The sequence below is a fragment of the Marmota monax genome, unplaced genomic scaffold (genome assembly GCF_021218885.2).
Source record: "Marmota monax isolate L192 unplaced genomic scaffold, Marmota_monax_Labrador192_F-V1.1 WCK01_AAM20220418_F8-fsc00566, whole genome shotgun sequence".
NCBI lineage: Eukaryota > Metazoa > Chordata > Mammalia > Rodentia > Sciuridae > Marmota > Marmota monax.
This window is the reverse complement of record NW_026693184.1, coordinates 191730-211564: the sequence shown is the minus strand read 5'-3', so window position 1 is coordinate 211564 and position 19835 is coordinate 191730. Positions and strand designations below refer to the sequence as shown.

General features: G+C 42.9%; 1 protein-coding gene across 4 annotated transcripts in view; it reads right to left on the bottom strand.

Annotated features, from left to right (window-relative positions):
- Positions 1–694: 694 nt before the first annotated feature.
- The window catches only part of LOC124100482 (catenin delta-2), a 108081-nt gene continuing 88940 nt past the window's right edge, over positions 695–19835 (bottom strand). The window contains exons 3-4 of one of the 4 annotated variants that reach the window (XM_046456009.1): positions 8209–8326; positions 695–3022 (exon numbers count right to left, since the gene is read on the bottom strand). In XM_046456009.1, the coding sequence (XP_046311965.1) occupies positions 2729–3022; positions 8209–8326 (412 nt within the window). In that variant the 3' untranslated portion in view covers positions 695–2728. The remainder of the gene's footprint in view (positions 3023–8208; positions 8327–19835) is intronic. The other 3 variants (XR_009227951.1, XM_046456008.1, XR_006854310.2) reach the window with 3 other exon arrangements.

The following is a 19835-nucleotide window of genomic DNA, read 5'->3' as shown; positions in this document are numbered from 1 at the left end:
CAAAGCTGAGGGACTCTGGTGCAGTGGTCCAAGACAGAGTATTGGTGGCATGGAGTGCTGAGTGGCAAAATGTAATTAAGACAACTTGATGAGACAGCTGAAACAGAGCTTTCAGTCTGGAAATTCACAGAAAATAAATAAGCAACACTTTCAGATGCTTTTGGAGGTGAGGAAAAGGCAGAAGAAAAATCTCATTCATAGATACAGGAGAGTTTCTGCATCAAAACGTGCAGCTGATCTTTGCAGGAGCAAGTGGTTCACTGCTTCTAAGACATGATATTCCATGTTTTGAATCAACAAGCTCCTGGCATATGGTGGGGTTTTCACAGAGCAAGACTAGCCTGGAAACAGCCAAGAGGAGTGTGTGGCAGCTGAAAGAAGCAGATGGCTGGAGAGGAAATGGTATTGAACACAAAAGAAAAATCATGGTTAATAATAAGAAAAGGAAAACCGCTGGAGAGAAGAAAAACAACTTGTGATGCTAGGAAATGAAAAGCTGAGAGTTTCAACAGTGTCATGACAGGCAGATCCATGAAGTGATAATAAGGAAATCAACTCCACATACCTAAATTGTCATTGGCAACATGATAGATAAATTTCTGTTCATGTATCAAAAGCCTTTAAACATTCATTTGGTCTAGATATTTCATTTTGAAGATGTATCTTTAAGACACAATTAAGGAGGTAGGTGAGGTTTAACTACATGGGTGTTTATTACAGTTTACACTAGTGAAAAATTAGAAGCAACTTCATTTTCTAAAAAGAGGGACTGGCTCACAACATCATGGTATGCCCGGCAGTGGAATTCTTTATAGCTCTTCAGCATTGCAGCATACAGAGAAACTTGCTGGCAGAGAGAAAGGTCATGCTGTCCAGTGACAAGCTGCCACAGCACAGTCTACTATCCCCAACCTGCTCTCCCCTGCAGAGCTGTCAAGGTGGCAGGAGAGAAACCCCCTGGGTACAGGTGAGAAGGGGCTGTGCAGTTTCCAGAGAATGTGCAAACAGTAAAATACATAAAAGTTATTATTTTTATTAGTAGTAGTATATGCAAAATTGTGGAATGAGTTCAGTGATAAGACACTTCTCTCATAGGAACAGGGAGCTCCTACTAAATTCCCTTAATTATGTCACCACACCTCATTTTTCTGTATTAACAAAATGCCCAAGGATCATGCACAAAGGGTCCTGATGACTAAATTCCTGCTTCCCTGGCATCTCGGGTATTACTGTGAATCTTGCAGGGCACCTGGGTACCAGTAACAGTGATCTGTGCAATGTCAGGGTAGGGCAGGTCTCTCCTGTCTTTCCTCCATCTATCTATCTGTCTATATAGGTGCAAAACTCAAGGGCAAGGCAGCACCTAGCCAGGTGCTCTCATTGGGAGGGTTTGGTAAACACTTGCCAGGGGCCCCTCCACCCCCGGAGAGAGGTTGAAGATATTAAGAATCAGGGCTCAATCCTTACCCACAGATTCCTTCCTTTCAGGGAGAGGATCAAAGATACAGCTTGACTCAGGAAAGGGGAAAAAGTGGGGCTGGGCTTAGTTCACAGTGGGCTAATGAACTGGTGCTGTCAAAGAGAGTGTGAGCATGGATCTCCCAAAGTACAGGCATGTGTAAGATGAATGCATAAATCCAGGAGTGGTCACAGAGCTGTAAACCACTAGAGAACTGGAACCTAGAACAAATGCTAACCCTGATGTATTCAAGTAGAATTCAGGAATTAGACTTAAGAATGCATTCTCATTGATTCTTACTCAAAATATCTTCTTTAGCCTTACCTTTACTGGAGGCAAAATTATTTCTCAAATAGTTTAGAAATTCTGCACTGTGATCTTGACAAATGCATTTGCATATTTATCTTGAATTCAAAGACTGTCAATGGAGGGTGTTGTGCATTCCAACCTATTTCCCAGGCCAGTCAGGTTCCAAGTTAGTATAACCCTCAGAAGCTGGATATATGACCACAGTGTCCAGGGCAATCTGGACTGTGACCTCAGCATCCAGGGAAGGACATGGATGTGAGACCCCAGTGTGGGGAGAAATAGGGAAATCCTCAGTGGCAGGGTTTTGGCCAGCAGCAGAATGAACAGTTCCTTCCCACTACTCCCTTTCCTGGGGTGAGGGCAGCTTGGGGTAAGGGCTTCATCTCCCAGGGGCCCTGGGGATGTGGTGGAGGCTGTTACGATACCCTGGAATGAGGAGGGGTAGCTGCCTACTGGCCTTTACTTGACTGTAGGGGACCCACTTACAGTTGCACAAGGGAAAAGCATTTTGTTTGAAGAGGTCTCCCTCTCCAGCCACAAAGGGCTTTGAATAGTCCCTACAGCCAAACTTCTGATGCCATTCTGTGGATGGGCTGCGAATTCTGACTCACACTAGCAAATTCAAGATGCAAAACCAAACCTTCTCCAAACATGCAATAAAGCACTCATTGGATTTTGTGCTTCCCTTCATACAGCACGTCTATTCCAGGCATCTCTGCCACCCACATGGCAGCCAGCCTGGCCCCACAAGGACCTCAGTGCATGTGGGAATTAACACATAGTAGGCTCAGCCCCAGGGTCCACCTCCACTCTAGGAGCTGTCACACCTTGCTTGGCTTTTTTTCTTATTTTGAAATTTCCCATCTTGGCTCAGCTGCAAGACATGGGGGTAGTTATTTAACTTTCACCGTTTCAGCTGTGAAATTCCCACAGGAAAACTGTGCAGGCGCTTCACTGATTTTACCACACAGTGGAAATGCAAACCGGGTATCTGGACATACAGAAAGGAAATTCACGTTGCAAGAAGGGAGGGAATGAGTGCATGCAGCTGTGAGTGTCCAGCATCACCTGGTCCTGGGATTTCTTTTTCTTCTTTATCTTGCCCCAGCACCCAGAGCTCTCCGCATCCTTGATGATGGCCTCGCCACAGAGCAGCGTGTCCAGCTCATCCATGCCCATGTGCTGTCCCTGAGACGTTTCTGCTGCCAGCCTGTACGAGAGGTTCCTTAAGATGCACACACAGTTTTGAATAGTCTGGGAAAACAGATAAGAAAGAAAGAGAGAAGGGAAAACAGAAGAGGAATGAATAAGAACTAACCAGCACTCTGCCCTCCACCCTGGACAGGCAACGAGTCCCAGGCACACACTTCTCTCCTACTCCCAGGGCTCCCCTGACCCCAGTGGAAAGAATTCAGAGAAGCCTAGAAAGATCATGATACCCTCTCTCCCCACACAGAAGCTATGCATCAACAACAGTCACTTCTAAGCACCTGTTACTGTTGATTGACAGTTCACTGGAGAGAGAGGAGGAATTTATAACCACCAGCTGTCCCCAGACTAGTCCTGCCTGGGACTCAGAATCCCAGTCATGAAGAGCACAGGCCCTGGCCTGTGGTCAGCCCTGGTGGGTGACCCTAACCTGCACCATCTACACTTCTGGGTGTAAGAGGAGCAACATACACAAACCAGGGCTGTCCCATGCACATCAGGGGCTATGGCCACTGGGAGGCATATCTGTTCTCATTCAACTGATTCTTTCAAGAGGACCAACATTCCTATTTCCTAGCAAAGGGGTTCAACAGCAGTTAAGGGCACATGTGGAGCTGGACACCTGTAGAGCTCTGGATCTCCACTATTAGCTATTTGATTTTGGGTGATATAATCATGGTATCCTGGACTCATTGTCCCCCTCCGTACAATGACCACAATAGGACCTCATCAGTAGATTGTTGTGTGGGTCAGGGGAGCTAATGCATGTGTGTGCAATGGTCAGAATAACGCTCCCAAGTGTCCACATCCTAACTGCTGGACCTGTGAATGTGTTAGGTTCTATGGAGGGTGATTAAGGCTATAGGTGGAATTAAGGTTGCTGACAGATGGGCAGTTTATCTGGATTTTCTAGGTGGCCCATTTATCACGAGGTCCTGTAAGAGGGAGGCAGAAGAGTCAGGGCAAGAGGGTTGTGATGCTGGGAGGTAGGAAAGGCCATCAATGGCTTTGAGTATGGAGGAAGGGGCCACAAGCCAAGGGATGTGGGCAGCTTCTGAGCTGGGGTGTAGAAGGAAGCAGATTCTCCCCTGGAGACCCCAGGAGAAGCCAATCCTAATGGCACTTTCCATTTAGCCCAGTGAGACCCATTTTGGACTCATATACTCTAGAACTGGAAGATAATAAATATGTGGGGTTTTACCCAGCCACCAAGTTTGTGGCCATTTGTTACAGAACAGAACAATAGGAAATTGATGCAGCGGGGAAGCACCAAGAATGCTGGGGACACCAGGAATCATTCTAGTGATGCTGGGAGAAGGCCTGGCTTCAAAAGCCTGAGGCATGGGACCCAGAAGGAGTCAGCATGGCTTGGATTTTTGTGTGGGCTCTGCCATTTAATGAGCTGTATACCTTAGGCAAGATTCTTAAACTCTCTGTGCATCACAGGGCTAAAGGTAAGGGTTAAATGAGGTCACAGACACAGGTCACAGAAGAGTGACTGATGATGATGCATTCACTGTTATCATCAGAGGCAAAATGTGGGATTGAAGAAATATAGTTCTAATAACCTCCAATCGATGATAGGAGTGGTTGGCTGGTAAACCAGAGCTTATAGGCCAAGCCAACAGAGCTTGTACATAACCAATCAGGGGAATTCAACATGCCCTGGTTTTTTATGATGTATGGTTGCTGTCATGTTCCAATGGCAGGACAGAATAGTTGGGACAGAGACCAGGGGGCTCACAGAGCCAAACACGTTTATGCTCTAACTCTTTGCAGAAATTTTGCTGGTTGAGACAGAGCTGACCATTTTGACCTTTGTCCTGGACTTGAGGAACTAGAGGAGAGGAAAAAATACTTCAATTTTTAAAAGGGTATAACATCAGGAGGCAATTAATCTGAGCTAAGTTTTGCTTGAAAAAAATCACAACACCTTGGCTTCAATTTCCCACATATCTATTATGTGTCTGTCACCACTGAACATAGGTACCATGATTCCATTGTATGGAGGCTGGAAAGCACAAGCAAGGCTGTGGGTGACCAGGGCAGATGCTGCCTCTGATCTGCAGTCCAGGCTCAGGGCTGGAACTGGGATCCCAGTCCTGCCTGATTTCCTCTATAGGCTGAAATCTGGTGAGATACATCTGTGCCCTTTGCTGGTTCATGGGCATGTGAAAGTCAACAAGGAAAACCAGCTCTCAGGACATGTATCTGTGGCCTTTGCCATTCTAGACCTTTCTTGTCAAATTTTCAAGGTTTCACGGCAGCTAATCCCACAGGCTTTGAGTCAACTTGATTTTCTATTTCAAATCTCCTCTCAGCATCAAAAAAGGAACAGGGCATGAAAGCAGGTAAGCACAGGATGATGCATGAAAGACAGAAAAGTCTCTCATTGAAAGGAAAATGTTATGGCATAAGTCAGAATGATTTTCAAATCAGCTCAAACTGATTTTTCTTACATCAAAGACTGGGGAGAATAAACTTCTCTCTCCTGCTGCTGTTCTTCCCCAGGGGCTGTGCCATTCCTCTGTTTAACAGAAGACTACTGGGGACAAAATCTGCTGTCTTGAGAAGTGTTTTATAATCTACCTGCTGTGGGGAGATGATTCAGGGAGATGCTGGAGGGACAGAGGGAAAGAGGTGGGGGTGGGAGGGGAGAGGGGCCAGGAATTGAACTCATGGCTCTCATTAAGATCCCTGGAGTGTGGCAGTCTGGTGTGGTTTAGGCAGGTTACCAATTCAAGAGCTTTTCTCTGAAAAGATGGGGGAGGGGTGGAGGAAGAAAAGAAAAAGGCCCCAACTACCAGCAGAAGTCATGTGGCAGCTGGTGGCTTTGCTTGTGACATGCATTGCTGTCCACAGCACTTTTAGAAGTTTCTTTTGGCCACCAGGGTCATCTTTATTCCTTATTTTTTATTAGAATGGGCTAATATGGAAGTCGTCTGTAGAGTGCTCTACCATATACTACCCATTCAACAAACTGTCCCCATTATAACAGAGCTGAGAGCTTTTATAGAATCCAGGCTCTGTATTCATTATCTTCTCTGGCCTTAAAGGGAACATGTGCTCATTTTTACCCCCTTGAACTTGTCATTGTGAAAACTCAGAGTGTCCAAGCAGAGCACTGAGTGGAAAATTGTGGTACAATAATAACATGTTAAAACTCCATCTTAGCATGCAGCCTGCAAAGCATTGCTGAGTGATTTATCACATTTGCAACAACCTTGGCATGCAGCTATGATTATCCTTCCTGTCACAAAGCTGAGGTAACTTGGGCATGGTCCTCCAGCTGGCTGGAGCTGGAGATGGTACTGTCCACTGGTGCTGCCTGGATGGCCCTCTGCTCTTCCTACACATCAGGGATTTCAGGGTCTTCTGACTCCAGATTGGAAGACTCCAGATTATTTCAACTTTCCTTTTTGGGGAAATGTGGATATCCAATAGATGACTTCCAAGGTCTCACAGGAGTATTAGAAGTTTGACATCTGAGGCATCAGATGAGAGATAGTTGTGCCTTTGAGCACACTGGCTCTCAAGCCACACTGCTGAGACTGCCTGAGCTCAGAAATGGTGCAGGGGAACGTGGCTGAGGCACAAGGCCACTGACTTTCACTTTAGCTTCACCTGCAGTCCAGACGTCATTTAAGTTCCTTCGTATGCATAATGGTAAGAGGCTTCATCTCCCCTCACCTCAGTCTTTCACAATGGCAAACATCAAGATGCTTAGCATTGCTGCTTCAGGAAATCACCTTCAGTAGCTCTTTTAAAAATCAGGAGTCTATTATGCTAACAGGCCTCTGTAATTTCTCAGGGAATCTCAACTTGTCACTTTTCCAGGGATTTAATTTTCCTGTCAATGATGCTAAAAGATCTAAAATGGTCATTAGAGTGTTTACAAAAGAGGAACACTTAAGCCTTTGTTACATTATGTTCTGTCCTAGAAATTAATAGCTCATGGCCAATGAGTGGATGTAGGCCTGGGGGTGGCAAGGATGAGATGACAAGCAGCACTTGTGACTCAAAGAGCTGGAGTCCCAGGAGACACCCAGGGCCCCAATCTTTGAGGAGCAAGGCTGAGCCACCGGTAATTCTCTAAATTTCTTGGTTTTTGTAATGAGTGGCCAAGCCTGAGAATTTTAATGTGAACTTACTCTCAAAGATGAAAACAACTAAGGGAATAGAATCACTCCTATTTATTTTTTGTTTGATTTTTACAATTATATTATCAAAGCAGATTGCAATTGTCCCATTCAGAGCTCCACCTACTAAGGCAGGCCCTTCATCCAAGATGCACATCAGATTCATTTTTAAAGGTATCAGCACTTGCAACCAGAGCTAGGCAGTCAGATTAGGGACAACAAAGGGGTCTGGGAGACATATTCATTAGTGCCCCAAAGGCAACTCTGATGAAGAGTCTGGGTTGGGGACCATGGGATCATATAGGGGTTTGCAACGAGAGTGGATTTGGCTCTGCATAGAAGGCATGGCCACGTGCAGGGACCCGTTGGTTTGTTAGTACTGAGGTGGGTGGGTTGGGAGATGCTACTGGCATCCAGTGGGTGAAGGCAGGAATGCTGCCTGATCCTGGTTACAGCCCCTTACAATGAGGAGACAGAAGGCCCCAACTGTTAATAGGAACAACTCCTCAGAGCCCGCATTAAGGTATCACACTTATCCATGCACTAATTTGAAGTATAGGTAGAAGCTGTGTTTATATGAAGATACTATGAAATTACTTTGCAAATTTATATTAGTGTGAATTGAAACTCATCTAGTTAAGAGAAAACAAAAATAACTCAAACACTGGAAAGGTTCACCCATTTCCATCTTGGCTTGTGAACTACAGCAGTGAGTACATATTAATAACTTAAGGCACTGGCAGCTTCATTTAGCTTTTTAACATTCTCTCAGATTTTGAAGGCATTTTAAAATGGCATTTAGTACAATTAGCAGTTATTAAAAAGACAATATGAGAATACATATTCCAATCTTGAGGAGTTTTAATGTTAACCTGGATTGTCACACATTGCTGATCTAAGGTTGGAATGCTAGTTCTAAGGCCACGAGGAGAGGCCTGCCTGCCTGGACAGAGTTGGAGTCACACAGAGAAGCTGAGAGAGCTCAGGATGCATGTGTGAAGTGCCACCACAGCTCTCCATGTTGTCCTCCATCACGAGGCCCCATGGCATCTGTATGCTCTGAGATGCTCAGTCTGTGCAGACACTACAAACCTGGCTGTCGATCTCGCTGCTCCCAAGTGCAGACTGGACCACATAAAGTAAGGCATCTGTGAGCACATCACACGCCCACATCCTCCAGTGGGCCTCCTCTCTGGCTGAACTTACATTCCTGCAAAGCAGAGGGAAGTGTCAGTCATCAGTGACTTTCACTGCAGTCACTGAGAGTGCATACTTCCAGGCCACCACCCCCAGTTTTAAAGAAAACTTTTTTTTTCTTGGTAGAATGTTAATCAAGAATATAGTTTTAAGGCTGGGGTTGTGGCTCATGGTAGAGCTCTTGCCTAGCCGTGTTTCAGCACTGCATGAAAATATAAACAAATAAAATAAGTTTATTTTCAAAAAAGAATATAGCTTTAATGAGTAGGATTGGCTTCAACAAAAGTTCCTGGAATTGAGTAAAACAAAGATCCCTTACTGCAACTTGGAAAACAGAGCATGTGGACTTCCTAGCATGATTGATCTTCCAGCCTTGTGACTGCTGAGAATGGGGGACTTTCAGAAAGTCTCAGGGTTCATGTCATTTATAATCAACAAGGGAATCAGAAGTCTTTTGATTCAAAGGATTCTTCTTCTTTGAGAAGTCTGAAGCAATTTAAAAGACAGAGCTTCTGATTCATTGAAATATCTTAGAGATATAAATTGGCCTGCCTCAAAAATATACCTACCTTGGCCCAGCCAGAAGTAGACTTCTAGGAATTTACTCTAAGGACACAGAGTTTCTGGACAATTTAGTCTTTTGGATATCCATGACAGTTCTTAGGGGAAGAAGTCAATCCAAATGCTTTCCTGTCCTTCAGGGCCTGAGCTAAAGTCCAGAGAAGGGGCCTCTTGGGCCAGAACCCAGCTAGGAAGCACACAGACCATGGTTAAGATTCGGGTCCAGGGGAAAATTTCTGCAGGGACTCTGGACCACAGAGAGGGGATGCTGGGGGAGATGAGCTAATGGAGGCCACAAAGGGATTAGAAGAATTTAGAGAGAAGGACAGAGAACTAACTAGGTAGGACAATGGTTCTCAAACTTTGGGAACCTCAGAACAACCTGGAGGGCAGATAAAATATAGGGTGCTGGATTCCACCTGTGTCTGGCTCAGAAAGCCTGGGTTGGAGTCAGTTAAGGTGCATCTCTTTGGTGATTCAGAAGATGAGAGCGAGGCCCTAGACCTGTGGGGCGAGTTTGGCCAGAGGAAGGTGGTCCTGTTTTCTGCCTGCTATGAGGCCATGGGGAGGATTCCCAAAACCTCTGAACTTGGACAGTCTGGAAGAGTGGAAATAGTAGGACTCTCCACACCAGCATGGTCATCAACACAGGCACTTCCTCATTTTGTTTTCAAAATATCTTTTGCAGTTGCACCTATTCTACTTGGCAGGTGAGGAAGCTGAGACTTAAAGAGTTTGTCCAAGGTCCCGCAGCTACTTATGGAGACACTGAAATGAAATATGAGGAAAGGAGAAGCCAACAGCTTCAGCCTTAATGGAGAATATGGACGGACTAGATTTTGTTTGTTCGTGGTTTTTTGTTTTTTTTTTTTTTTTTTTTTTTTAGGATAAAAAGAAAATGAAATATGCCTAATGCTAAAATGCTAGTGAATATAATGCTTTCTTTGATATCTACAAAGTTTCAAAAGAGACATTAAAAAGGATTTATCAGCATTTTAATGTATCCCTAGAAAATGTTATTTAATTTAAATTAGGATTTTTGGCATTTGCTGATCTTACAATATGAACAAAATTTTCAGTTTCTTAGGTAATACAACTAATCAAATATTGACAGCGTTTTAATGCAAAATTTTATAAATTGCACCTTGTGTTGATCAACATGTTTCTGGCAATGTCCCTAGTGGGGGCAGGAGGGAGGAAGAACTCACTTTCTGCTATGGGAAATGTGGCAGGAGGCACAATAGTATTATTTTAAACTAGAAGGATGGCCCTTATAAAAGTCAAGTTTAGACCTTGAAATGATTTTCTCCAGATTGAGCTTTGAAGATATTAGAATAAGTTTGTCAAAATTCCCTATCAGACCTCCATGGCAATGAGTGACCTTGGGTTTGGGAGGGTGGTTTTTCCAAATGAAGAAACTGAGGAATTCAGACCTGAAAGCACCTCAGCTCATGTATACCCCAGTCTGAAGTACCCTGAATACACCTCCTGGAGGGATGAGATGTCTTTCTTTTGAATATCGTCATGATGGGGTGGCAGCCTCCTGAACCACAAATACACTTAATCATGATTAGCACTAATTTCACTGGTAATCAAAAATGTGCAGAAAATAACAGGAATGAACAGTTCATCAACATTAGATGCTGTCAACATTAATTCCAGCATATTCTAGTTTCTATTTGATTCTAGTCCAGTGTGCTCCCAAATTTAAAACATTTTTAATTAAAATGTACATGATGTTGAGACACAAGAAAGATTAATATAGTGTCACTAGACAAGGTAAAAGGACCAAGACACACCCACCCACCCACCCATATGCCTATTGTCTGCAAGTGACAGGAGACAACATATATTATCAAATGGACACAAGTTTGTGCTTGTCTCTTTTATGGGTAATGGTTTCATACAAGCCTTTGGACCTAAGTTTCTACTTTTATTCAACTATTACAGAATTGGTAAAAATCACATTAAATGAAACTTTGGGCTTTTCTTTGCAGGCAATGAGGTTTTCCTTTTTTCACCTTTTCCTCCTAAACACAAGATCTACCACTTTTTCAACTATGGCACTCAGCTTTTTGCTGTACATTACCAGGTACCTGAAGAAGAATGATGTACTTTCCACCCACAGTAAGGAACCAGTGCAGAAAAAAGGTCACAGCCTCAGTAATTCCAATACAAAATCCATGATGGAGGTTTAAAACGATAAGGAAGTAGGAAGGGAACCAGATACATTTGATCCCTCAAATCCCATCTTTTGGTTTTCTCTCTGGCTTGATCTCCCACATTCTGGCCATCTGCACCAGAAGCACTTTTTATGGAAAATGGGAGGCCCATTCAGTTGAATGTGTGGTGTAAGCTCCACAGCATAGTCTGTGAGAGTACTGTGTATTCCATCTGATTTAAATAGTACAAAGAATGATGGTGGCTCAGAGGCACAAGGCGTCCAGCAGCAATGGACACCTGTGCCACTTGCAGCAGGTGCACCTTCCCTGGTCTGGCCACTCAATTGAATGTATGCTGTGAGCTCTCTTGCAAAGCTATGAGAGCACAGTCCTTGAGCTCCCCAAGGAAATCACTGTGACCACTGGTGTTTATCATCCAAGATTATTTTCTACTCCTAATAAATGTCCTGGGCAGGTATGATTTTGTTTTTTAACCATCCTGTTTCCTCAGGAAACTTGCATTTATCCTTAGAAAATGTATCATTGCCTCTTTTTATGATGGTACCTACAGATCTCACTTAGTCATCAAACGACTTCTGGTGTCCCATTTATAAACAGATCATGATTCACATTTTTTAGACTTTTTGCACCTAAATGGACACTCAGGATATGTCTAACTTTTTTCCTATACTTAACAATATTGAGCTAAAGTTCATAGTTACAGATTTTGTCAGATGGATGCTGTGGACCTATTCTAGGAAGAAAGAATTTACAGAAATAAATCTATTCAAGTTAAAAAAAAAGTAGATACATGCTTTTTTCTATACTCAATGCTATCTTGTGATAAAACCAGGTAAACAGATGTGTGTGTGTGTGTGTGTGTGTGTGTAATGTGACTAAATATTTTGCAAGCAGCAACCAGCAATATGAAGGATTTGGGAACCAATCACCTTTGAACTTGACTCTTCAATGTACAATAGAAAATGAACACAGGCTGAAATGGATGGAAGGGTTATCATTCACCTCATCCAATAGAATTTTTCCTTAAATTGTAATTCTATAAAATTGGACATTGGTAATTTTCCTTAATATTTATAGCAGAAAATTGTGAGTTGTGATTAAGAAATAAAGACACAGAAGGCATTGAATGTGTTTCCAGCAAGGAAGCATATCTCATGTGAAATCAGTGCAAATTATTTTTAAAGGTAGATGGGAAAAGTGGGATAAAATCACAGAGATGGGCTCAGGAGCAGTCCAGCTAAATGGTGTGTGCACACCAATTAGCACATCTGCTCAGAGGTGGGGTCAGCAGACCACTAAAGCCTTTGACAGAGGAGAGGACCTGGCAAGAAGAGGTAGAATTTTGCATCTAATGCCATTTCTGGTACAAGACCTCTCCATTTTTACCAGGCCATTTTTACCACCTCCATTTTATTGGTATCCTGAGCCAGTCACTGTGTCATAACATCATGGCTAGCTCCTGGTTCACTGGAGTAATCTTGTCAGTGCCCTTCACCAAGGCCCGTTACCTGTGCTGGGTCCATCCTAACATCTCTAGGTACTAGATGGCATAGGTAGGCAGCTGTGAGTGCTGGTAAAGGATCATCAGAGGCTCTGCTGCCCCACAGGGCTCCACAGCAATAGGCAAGTGAAGGTTTATGATGCTATAACAATACGCAAAGGCAGGCAGAAGCAAGTATCCCTGACCAGCTTGGTGAATCCAAGTCATTCAAATGGCATTTCCAAGGCCACCTTTCTCTGACATCTTATGCAGAGGGCAGAGCTGAGAATGACAAAAGGTAAGTCCTTGACCTTGATGCCTAGTAGAGTTTGCTGGGCTGGATTTCCAGGCTGCTTTGGGGCATGACTCCACTTTTCTTTCTACTTCCTCCCTTTTTGACCTCAAATGTCTCTAACTGTTGTCCCATCCACCCTGTGTTGGAAATAGATAACCTGTTCCTTCATTTTTACAGGTCTCACATAGATGGGGACAGTTTCCTGGGAGCTTTGCTTAGTGGATTGCTCATCCACACCTGATTTAGATGAATCAGATTTGGAGTTTGGAGGTGAAGAGATTTAGGACTGTGAATCAAATTCTGTAATGGGATAAATTTTTAGAGAGCTTGGGATGAGATAAAAGTATGTGGGAATGAATGCATCTTTGAGGGCCAGAGAGGTGGTCAAATACTGGCCTCTCAAAGATGTCTATGCCTTAATCTATGGAATCTGTGACTAGATGGCTTTACATGGAAAAAGGGACTCCACAGATGGAATTAAGATTTTGGACCTTAAACAGGGAGATTGTCCTAGGTTGTGTCCTTGCGCTCTAATCACATGAACCTTAAAGGCAGAAAGCATTCTCTGCTTTTTTGGCTGGAGTCACAGGGACCCCAAGTATAAGAATTCAATTCTATATTCTGGTTCTGAAATAGAGAAGGCTTCATGCAAGGAAGGGAGAGAAGCAGGTTGGAGGTAAGGCCAGTGGAGTGGGCAGCAAGGAAACAGAGACCTCGATCCTGTGGCTACAAGGAATTGGATTATGCCAACACTAGAAGTAACCAGCCATCAGAAGAAGATTCTTCTCTGGAACCTTTGGCAGGGAACTCATCCTTATCAACACCTTGATATCAACTGGGGAAGCAGATTAGTGTCTGGACTCCTGACCCACAGGCACTACGAGATGAGTGCAAGTTAAGAAGGTACTTCTAGATGGTCAAAGAGTTGTACCCAAATGCCACCAGGTAAGAATCAAAATTCTTCCTAGTGGCATATGTGTGAGGGGGTAGGTAGTGGCATAAGTCATCAGCCTTCAATGGTGCCAGGCTACACCTGGATGTATTCCAGATCATGTGAAGGAGGCTCTCTGCATAAGACACACTGATATGATGTGGAAATGTTCATCTTGAGGCCAAAGTAGACCACTTTATTTTTTGCCCTATCGTTCATCTCATTACCCCAAAGAATGCCACCAAATTTGTGGGCATCAGCATGTCCCAGAATGTCCTTCTGTTTGCTTGATATCTTTTACTTCTGCCAGAAGAGGCCCCTGAAAACCTGAGTCCACAACTTCTATGAACAGGAAGTGCAGCCTGCAACTGTGTCTGCATAGAAATGAGTATGCCATGCCGGGGAAGAGAAATGGCAGAGCACTAGCCCTGCTCCAGTGGCGTCAGCAGAGTGGCCTCATTATTTTCAGCGAATGACCAGAACACTGTGGAATGCCCACCACAAGTGCCAGGTGCTATTAACCATTTTAGGATCAGGTGCACCTCTGCAGACTTTCACTGGGAAGCTGAACGTCCCTGAGCAGCTCTTGACCTCTCTCTCCACATTTGGGTACAGAGCTGGCACCTCATCACAGTCAAATCAGAACAATTTCCAGGGAAAAAAGTTCCCTAATTTTTTTTTAAAAAAAGATTAACACAGTCTTGCTGTTTGGATTACAATGCACCTTACTGTCTTTTCCCAAGGAAGGCAATTTCTTTATAAATAAGAATTATGATGTCTCGGTTGAGCTTCAGGGACAGAATGCTTCAGTGTCCAAAGCCCAGCTACCAACTGGGGCTGGTGGTGAACCCCACTGCCATTCTGCACTCAGAGCGGTAGTTGCTGTATTTGTACCACACTCCCCAAGTCCCCTCATAAATGTAAACCATCAGAAAGAGACAGGTGAGCTCCTCCTTCATTGACTATTAAACACTGCCCTCTTAAAAACTGCCTGGGTCCATGCCTTCTGGAGTCAGCCATGCATGAGGTAACATTGTTCCACAGAAGCCCAGAGCAGAACCAGAGATACCTGACTTACAAGACACCCTCTCCCTGTCAAGTGCTACCTAGGGTTTAGCTAATGATTCCAATTAAAATTGATGGTCACCACAGAGTGAACTGCTCTATGAAACATCTGCTAGAAGTTTCCCATTGGGCTAAATTACAAGAAAATCAGAGGGGGGATAAAAGAGCAAATGCTCTGTGGCTAAAACCATTAGCTGCAAACCTAATTGTGCATGTGGTCCTTTGTGCTCCACAAACACGCATGCGCTGTCTATCGCTGTTGTTTCCTCACTTGGGATGGGAGCTGTACTCATTAGGCTTTGTTTAGTTTTGTGACCAGTTCTAAAGCTGGAAATGGTACCATGTAGTTCAACTCCTGGGTGAATGCCCACCTACCCTGTTCTCCAATAATGCCCCCAAAGTTCTCCTCTTCCATATTTGTGGTGGGCTCAGAATCTCAGAATCCTGTCTCACATTGGAAGGCCCTCACCCTCATCCTTGGATCCAGCATACCATCTTCCTGTCAAGACCACTCACCACCGCCACTGCCACAAGTTGCTCAATGTTTTACCTGACATGGCCCAGTCACAAATGCAACAATAGCAAAAAGAAAATGTCCTGGGCCAGAAGCAAATAAAATTTAAAAATGGATAAAGCAAGTTTTCTTTCTTCTCTGCTAATCCAGATTACACACACACACACACGCACACACACACACACACACACACACACCTACATACATATATATATTCATTCATTCATTCATTCATTCATTCACTGGGTACATAATATATTAATATGCTAAGAAATATTGCAAAATAGAATGCAATATTCACTTCACCAAGCAGGTGGTTTCCAGGAAAACAAGCATTGTATCCTCAGCAAATCATGAGCAATAACAATGTGACCCGATTCTTTCCATTTCCATTTTCCACTTCTCCATTTTCTAAGAAGTGGAAGAACACAATTAACAAGGGTTATCGGTAATTGGCTACCTTCCTTTTAAATGTCAGATTGTGGGTTTGAAGACATTCAAGATTTGGAATTATGTTCTGGATTATTAATAGCAAGTATTAAAACAAACTTCCTAACTTTCATGTTGATTCCTCACCTAATTCCCCATATGCAATCATGTCATCTTTCAATTTATTTACTTGTAGGAAAATTTAACAATGTGAACTTCAAAGACTGATTAAAGCTGAGAATACATGTGATTTTTAAAGCTCACTTATCTAGTTGGTAAGCTTTCCTCGAGGCCTCTTCTTGTTTTTATGATTGCTCTGATTACTCACTGATAGCTTATGAAACACCAACAACCACCATCAGAGAACTGAAGGTATATTCAGAGGCAAAGATGTGCCAGTGGTCTGTGCCTCCTTCTCTTCTTCCATGCCCAAACCTCCCAAGGATCACTGTAGCCTGGGAATTCAAGGTTGAACTGCTGCCCTCAGCAGCTCCCTAAACTGTTCAGTGCCTTGCCCATCCCGGTGTGGTGAAAGAATTGGCAGCAGCTACACATGATAGGGAATGGGGAAGAGAAGGTCCCAGCTGCTCAGGGGCTCCTGGACAGTGGCTGCGGGTGTCCATCTCCCTCTGCAGCTATGGTCTTTGTGATGGACTGAATGTTTCTGTCCTCTGTAACAAATTCTCATGTTGCAATACTCTCAAAGTGATGGTATTAGGAGAAGGAGGAGCCTTTGAGAGTTGATTAGGTTATAAGAGTGGGGCCTTCATACTAATAAAAGAAAACTATAAGTAAACAGCAGAAAAGTCAGTAGAGGGAAGGGAATAGGAGAAAAGAGAGAAGGAGGGAAAGTGGAAGTACTGGGGATGGAATTAGAGCAAACTATATTCCATGCTTTTATAATTATGTCAAAATCAATCTTCTTGTTAAGTATAACTAGAAAGAACCAAAGGAAAAAACAAATCAATTAAGAAAAAAGTGAGGCCTTCATGAACGGTGTTAGTACCCTTAAGAAAGAAATCTCAGGTGCATGCCTATCATTCCAGTGACTCAGGAGGCTGAGGCAGGAGGACTGCAATTTTGAGACCAGCCTCAGAAACTTAGCAAGACCCTGTCTCAAAATGAAAAATAAAAATGGCTTGGGATGTAGCTTAGTGACAAAGCGTCCCTGGGTTCAATCCTCAGTACCAAAAGAAAAATTTAAAAAGAGAGAGAGAGAGAGAGAGAGAGAGAGAGAGAGAGAGAGAGAGAGAGAGAGAGAGAGAGATATCCAAGGGGAAGTCAACTGTCTGCAACCTGGTGAAGAACTCTCATAAGAACACAATTACACTGCCACTCTGATCTCAGAGTGGTGAGAAGCAAACTCCTGTGTTTTATAAGTCCCTCGTCCCGACTAAGTCAATCTTCCTACATCTATTCCCTAGGGGGGAAACACTGCTTACAATGCTAATAAAAGCAGTCCTTGGATCAAAACAGCTTAAGTCCTGTGTCAAAATTGAGAGACAGTGATTAAAATAAAACCAGTTTTCTCTTAATTGCTAAGAAAATTACCCATCTCTGTGACTTGCTACCTCATAAACTCAGAAGTTCTGAAAACTCACTTGGTGGTCTTTTACTTGATCTACAGAACATGGAATGCTAGAAAATGCTGACTTAAATAGCTTGGCTAGAGATGATGGTGTAGTTCTAGCTAGGTGAATATGACACTAGAAACAAATGGAAGTTTGGGCTAGTGATTAGTGAAAAAATGATTAGTTAGATTAGTTTAGTTAAAAAACCATGGCTAACATCTGTGGTCCACTCTTTGAGAAGAAAAAATATCTAGTGTGGAGATGGTAGGGGATGGAAGAAAGTAAGAAAAATGATAAGATTACATTTCTACTTTATGCAAGAGAAAAATACACAAAAAACTCAGTAAAACTAAGATTACTTGGTCTTTTTTTACCCATAAAGGGAGAAGAATACATATTTAATCTTGGTTATTGAGATACATGTTTAAATTTTGGAAAGAAATTTCTGAAAGCCTTATTAAAAGCAAGCTGGAGCTGGCCTCTGTAAAGAGGAGCACTAATAAGGACTTTCAACTTCATGGACCAGGTTGCTACTTAGGAATAATGTTGGAAAGGAAACTCCACAGCGCAGAGTTCCTTCATCTAAAAATCAAGGCTGCTATAACACCTACATGGTTTGTCTGCACTTTTGTTCTTCATTGTGGTGGGGAGAACTCTAAAGCTGTCTCTCCAAAATTCTGGTCACCTGGTGGAATCAAATATGAACCTAGGAACTGCTGGGAAGTAGATTTACAGATGGAATTAATCTTAAGATAGGGAAATAATCTTGGATTAACCCACTAAATGTAATCACTCAACCTTTATAAGAAAAAGTGGAAGGCAGAATATTCAGACTGAGGAGGAGGAGCAATTAAAGGAAGAACATCACTCAGACTTTGCAGATGAAGGAAGGGGGTCATGACCAGGGAACATGGTGGCCTCTGGAACCTAGAACAACTCCCTCCAACAGCCCCCAAGGAAATGGGGCCCTGACTCTACAACTGTATGGCACTCAATTTGGCCAATAACCTGAATGAGACTGAAAGTGGGATTTTCCCAAACAGAACTTGATGACCAACATCTTGATTTCAGCCCAGAATCTAGCCAAGCCCCCATGGACATCTGGTGTGCAGAACTCTGAGTTAATGAACTTGCATTGTTCTAAATCATTAGTATTGTAGTCATTTATCACAGCAGCAATGGACAACTACTGCATTCATGTAAGAAGAAGAACAACAACAAACCACCAAATATTTGTGTATCTGTTTTCTTGGTTTTAACATTTCTGCTAAAGTATTCCAAAAATTTTATATAAACTTTGTGTCTTCATATGAGGGCATTTTAGATGCTCCATATAACAAGATGGATGCAGACATCGTGAGGCCTCCTGTTGCAGGATGGTAATCTAAACAAGCTCCTCCCCCAACCCTAGGTTACACCCCAGAGTGACTCTTCCTGGTTTACTGACACCAGACGGCTTGTACTCAGAACTAGTAAAGGGTAATGGCACCACTGGGTGTACAATTTCCTTTTACTGCTCTAGAAGTACAGGGAGCAATGCTTCAAAAATCCAAGAATTATAAAGCTGCATAAAAAGGTCAAACTGCAAAGACACTGAGGAGCCACAGAGCACCATTAAAAACAGATCACAAGGTGGCCATGAAGAGTCGTGTTGCACTCCCTGCCTCTCAGCAAGAAATACGTGGTGCAGTTGAAGGGCTTTTAATCTGTTATCCCACCAGCCATTCTTTTCTGTTTTGAGAAAGTGTTAAGATTTTATTGAAAAGCTGAATCCTTAAGTAGCTTGGTGGCCATCCTGCAGACAACAGAAAAACAAAAGGGAGGACTTTTGCCCTCCACCATCTGCCCATGCCACATTCGTCCTTCAGGTCTACTGCTTTAGGTAAATGACAATGATCTGAGAACTTCAGCACAAGGTACACAGAATGACTTCATGGGAAATCACCAAGCCACCCATGCCCCATAGGAAGAATCTGGAAAGCAAAAGCTAGGAACCAGGATTTTTTTTCTAATGCTCATTTTATTCCCCTTTTGACCAATCTGTTTTATGTACATGGAAAGGTCTTAGAGATTTGTTGAACAAAATAATTAAAAACAAAACAATTTATGAGGAGACAGAGTAGATTTAAGGTTTTGCATAAGAAGGAATGCACGGAGAGGATTCTTATATATCACACAAACATACTAGCTATTAGAATAGTAGACCTAATGATCAAATGATTTCACTTAATCCAGTAATTTGTTAAAATTCTCCAAGAAACACACTGCACTATTTCAGTTTTAATTACAAATATTTATTATGGAATATTTATATAGAATGTTAAAAATAAAATATATAGTGCTAGGTTACTACAATGGAAGAAATTTAGAATTGTAGCAGTCTTAGAACAATGGCTCTGCACATGGACACATCTCAAGGACAGTGTGGCCATGGTTAACACTCCCCATCTGCACTGGTCACTTACTTTGTGGCAAGATTAAGCCACAACTGTA